At 40.8% G+C, this 5,029-nt stretch overlaps 1 protein-coding gene across 2 annotated transcripts in view; it reads right to left on the minus strand.

The window, feature by feature from the left end:
• Positions 1–4,159, minus strand: part of LOC143284059 (medium-chain acyl-CoA ligase ACSF2, mitochondrial-like) — a 35,893-nt gene extending 31,734 nt beyond the window's left edge. The window contains exons 1-2 of one of the 2 annotated variants that reach the window (XM_076590671.1): positions 3,876–4,159; positions 1,630–1,828 (exon numbers count right to left, since the gene is read on the minus strand). In XM_076590671.1, coding sequence (XP_076446786.1) covers positions 1,630–1,828; positions 3,876–3,958 — 282 coding nt within the window. In that variant the 5' untranslated portion in view covers positions 3,959–4,159. The remainder of the gene's footprint in view (positions 1–1,629; positions 1,829–3,875) is intronic. The other variant, XM_076590670.1, reaches the window with a different exon arrangement.
• Positions 4,160–5,029: the final 870 nt, after the last annotated feature.

The following is a 5,029-nucleotide window of genomic DNA, read 5'->3' on the forward strand; positions in this document are numbered from 1 at the left end:
AGCAAGGGAAAGCATGATAAATGAAATAGGTAAATAAATAGATAAACAAATGAGTAAATCAAGCAATAAATGAATAAATAAACAAGTAAATATATATGAATAAATGAATGAATAAACGAATCAACAAATAAATGAATCAGTCAGTCAATGTATGAATACAAGCATAAATAAATACATAAAATAAAATAAAATAAAAAAATAAAAGCTTCAGTTCACAACAATTAGTGCTGAACTGGGTCAAAAGCCAACTGACCTGTCTGCAACAGGGTTAAGAAATGCAAAGAAAAGTACTTTGTGAATAACTGAGTGAATCAACCAATCAATGATTCAATGAATGAATAAACAAATATTGCTTCACAACTATCAGTACTGTGACAAGTTAAACAAATGCTCACTAAAGCACAATAAATAAGTTTCACAACAATCTACACTTCAGTCAAAAGCCAGCTGGTCTGCCTGCAAAAAGTAAACAAACAAAAAGAAAAGTACAATAAATAAATAAATCAGCTTCACAACAATCATTACTTTATTGGATTAATAGATCTCTTGTTTTCATTTTAGTGCTTCAAAAAGCTTACAACCAGAAGTAATTAATAGTTGTAAAGTTCAGGGAATTGTTTGTTAGTAACATTAAAAAGCTTACAACCAGAAGTAATTCAGTTGTAAATTCGAGTGAACTGTTTGCTTTCAGCTTACTTTTCTGTCATTTTCTCCATCACTCAGTGGTCTTTATCATTTTCTTCTAACAAATGAAACCTCCAATTCTCTAAAACCTGACATGCAATGAAACAGCTAGCTCACTGAATAAGCCACATCATAAAAGCCCTTTGAATGTGTCAATAATTAATGAATTTCTTTCAGTAAAAGAGCTCTGAAAAAAACTTAATGTAATGCCAAGTAATCAATAATCGATTTATTTTTCTTACATCTCAGTGAATCAGCTGCAGTTTCATTTCTATCTTTAAAAAACATGCTCTCAGTTTTTGATCAAAGCATCCCCCACCCCCCAATATTATCAAATGCAATGTGTGTGTTAATCACTGTGCCATCATTGTCAGATCTATTCATTTCTCAAAGATCAGATCAGATGAGATCTGTACATCAATATGTATGACAGTCAGTTGTGTCCGACTATGACCATCAGAACACCAGAGGAAGCAGCTGCTGTCCTGACTATCTGGGCTAGGATCTGATTGTAGTGGAGACTGTCTTGCCCAAGTTCCATCCCCACTCTCTTGGCCAAGAGGGTTTTTGGACAGTCAGCGTTGGGATGGTTCCCAAAGGCCATCTAGCCCCCATGGCTGCGGCATGAAGAGCTAGTGCAAATGAGAGTCATAGTCCTTCACAAAAAATTTAACTGCAAATCATTTCCCATTGCAATGGTGAAACCATTGATAATACAGCTCTCACTTTGCTGTTGGCCCAACTGTAAACTTCTGTCAATCTATGATGTAAGCTGACTGAGTATAAGCGCTATCAATATAACACTGATGTTTAAGAGGATGGTGGGGGTGGTTTTTGTTGTTGTTGTTGTCGTCATTCTTCTTGTTGTTGTTACTGTTGTTAATCAGATAAGATGCTCTTTCTGCTTTAAGGCAAATAAAATCAAACACTTTTTTTTTTTTTTACCAACGCCAACAGCTGCTGGAAAGACAAGCGCTGGCCATCCTTATAAAAGACGGCAGCATCTCTGTCCGGGTGTGTGTCCACACGGTCCTGCAGCAGTCGGCCAACAGTGGTACCCAGCAGGGGCTGGTCACTCACACCATGTGTGTAACTCAGCGTCAGCTTCTGGCCCGATAACTTGGGAGCTGATGCTGTCAGACTCCTGGAAAGCATATGATGACAATACTAGCCAAGTGGTTATGCATCCATATCATTTATTCATTCATTCATTCATTCATAAAGCGTTGGACTTTCAATCTGAGGGCCATGGATTTGAATCTCTGTAACGACACCAGTGAGTAAAGCGAGGAGATTTTTCCAATCTCCCAGGTCAACATACATGAGAACCTGCTAGTGCCTAAACCCCCTTCGTGTATATGCACACAAAGAAGATCAAATATGCACATTCAAGATCCTGTAATCCATGTCAGCATTCAGTGGGTTACGGAAACAAGAATAAAACCAAAATGCACAACCCTGAAAATTGTGTATGGCTGCCTACATGGTGGGGTAAATAACAAACCAGTCATGCGTGTAAAATGTTACATGTCTGAGTGTGTATGCGTGCCTGACTTAAACCTGAGTGAATAACACAGGAAACGAATGATGAACGCTTAGCTCTACCCAGGTAAGCAGCTTGTAGTGCAAATGACCCCATTTTTGTAAAGCGCTCAGAGCTTGGTCTCCGACACGGATGGGCACTGTATAAATATTGATATCATCATCATTCATATATATATATATATATATATATATATATAAAAATGTTTAGCTTTGCAATCTTGTATTAAATATTACATCATGTCTTGTCTTCTCCCGTTGATAGAACTTCGACAGGAGGTAGGTGGCAGAATGGTCAAGATGCTCATCTGCCAATACAGCCAGTCCATAAGGGTATGGGTTCTCACTCTCACCCCTTCTCCCAAGTTTGACTGGGAAATCAAACTGAGGTCCTGTATGCAGCACGCACTTGGCGCACTGAAAAAGAACCCATAGCAACATGAGTGTTGTCCTCTGGCAAAATTCAGTAGAAGAAATCCACTCTGATAGGTACACAAATATATATGCAGGCACTCAAGGCCTGACTAAGTGTGTTGGGTTATGCTGCTGGTCAGGCAACTGCCTACTAGATGTGGTGTAGTATACATGGATTTGTCAAAACACAGTGACGCCTCCTTAAGAAACTGAAACTGAAACTTCCCCAACAGTGTCTACCCCTCCTCTGGAGTCATAATCCCCAAATGTAGTACTACATTTTACATTTTCAAGTGCCTGTTTTTTATGCATATTCTACTATCATCGTTCATTTGACTGGAGATTGACCCTCGCACTATCATTAAACAATATTATTATCCAAAGTCCTGTCACTCATACACGTTTTTCAATTTTGGAACAGTTACTTTGTTTGGGCTACCCGAGACAGAGAAAGAGAAGGGCTGGGTTTTATTCATCTTTATTTGGTAGTACAAGAACTATCAAAACGAAAACCTTATTAAAACTAGGCCAGGTTAAATTCAGGTATGATACATATTTTAAACAACCATTATCAATCAATCAATTTTATATACAACCCCAACCATGCCCTTTATTCTTTAGCAAATCACTTTTAAGCATGTGTAAGCAATGATTTTACAACTGGGGGTTCTCGGTCATGGTTGCCGGTTGAACTGTGATTAATCAACTGAAGCGACAAACGTAAACAAGGGTGCTCAAACATTGTTTCAGTTTCAGTTTGTTTCTCAAGGAGGCGTCACTATGTTCGGACAAAAACGTAGATCTAGTATCAGTTCCAGAATCAGTTCCTTTACCCAGTTCCTGAGCCCCTAAGCCCCCTACTCCTCCCTTGGAACACCAGATAGACCTCACCCGAACCAACATCCAGAACTCACCCTCTCGAACAACGAAATAGGTAGGAAGGTCAGTATAACCTGTACCGCCACGCATGCAGAAAGTAATTCAAATCCTTACCCTGAACATTAATTGTGCTGCAGATTCATCCACAAGTCTGTGTTGGCTACCCATCCAGAAGAAGAAGAGGCCTCAATTAATGCCTCGAGCACCACTAGTTAAGACACAAAACCAAAACCGAAGCCCTGAACAACTTGACTTTAATGAGGGCGCTTACCAATAGGTTGTTGGGGGAACTGTACCAGAGCACAGTGTAAGTGTGACCTGATAGTAAAAACTGAAAAACGGAGCGCTTCACTTGCCGTGTATGATCCCTCTGGAAACCCGTCCGTGTTCGGCTCCATGAAACAAGACTTGAGAATCGGGAATTCCGGAAACCCCACATTTCGAGTGCAGCTTACGTGTCTTCTTGAACTCTCCGACACAAGTCTGCAGACGACACACAAGTTGCGAATTACACAAGTGCCCAGCACTTGCTGTCCCCTTGCTATGCACTGTTGGCAGTATGTGTCCTTCTGCTCTGTTATGCGTATATGGGTCATGTGTTCTTTCCACTTCCAGTGTGAACGGAGATCTGCCTAAAATAAGACAAGGGAAGGGCGTTAACCAAGTTCGCTATGGCGTTAACCCATTGCCACTGTAGGTGAATAATAATCTGTAACCTTTGCTCTTTGCGCAAGACAAAAATTCATCGAAGTTGTGTGAAAGAGCAGAAGTCAGTTATACACGTGAACATACTGCGGCACGTTTGCTTTGGGCACTTGTGCGCTTTGAAAGCACAATCGATCGCACTCTCTTCTTCCAGTTAAGTAGCCGCAATCTGCTGATTTATATATATATACTTACTTTCGCTTGGAGGGATGTTGTAGTTTACCCTGGTGGTGAAATAAAATAAGATAAAACCTAGCCTACTTATAACTTATTTTCTCTAAGCTGTCAGGGGTAGATGAATGTGGAGCTGCCAGCAAGCTACCAGCAATGGTTGCCTGTTGTCCAGCTAAGCTTACTGCAGGACCAATCAGTGACACAGCATAATCAGTTCTGTCACAGGTTGACAAATCGCCACGCACAAAAAAGAAAAAATTAAGAAAAAAATATATATTATTGTGATATTTATGGGTATGCATGGATTTCGGGAGTCGAGATGTGTGGACTGAGGCCGGGACTGGGAGGTTTGGGATCGAGGGGGCAGAGGGAGGATCTGACAGTTACAGTAATCTCTCAGTACTCAACGCCTCGACTGAGTCACACTGTGACAATTTTTAAGATGCCGCGCTGTCAAGAGTGGTGTAGATGGAGGTTGCTTCATCCACGCTGAGGCCGGGGTAGTATGTCGGTCCCAGATGGTGAGCAGCCGAAAGACTGAGGAAAAGTGCGTCTGTCCTGCACTGGATCAGCCATGTCACCCTCTTCGCGGGCATCCAGATTCAGTTGTCAGTAGCAAGCTACATGATCT

The sequence above is a fragment of the Babylonia areolata genome, chromosome 7 (genome assembly GCF_041734735.1).
Source record: "Babylonia areolata isolate BAREFJ2019XMU chromosome 7, ASM4173473v1, whole genome shotgun sequence".
NCBI lineage: Eukaryota > Metazoa > Mollusca > Gastropoda > Neogastropoda > Buccinidae > Babylonia > Babylonia areolata.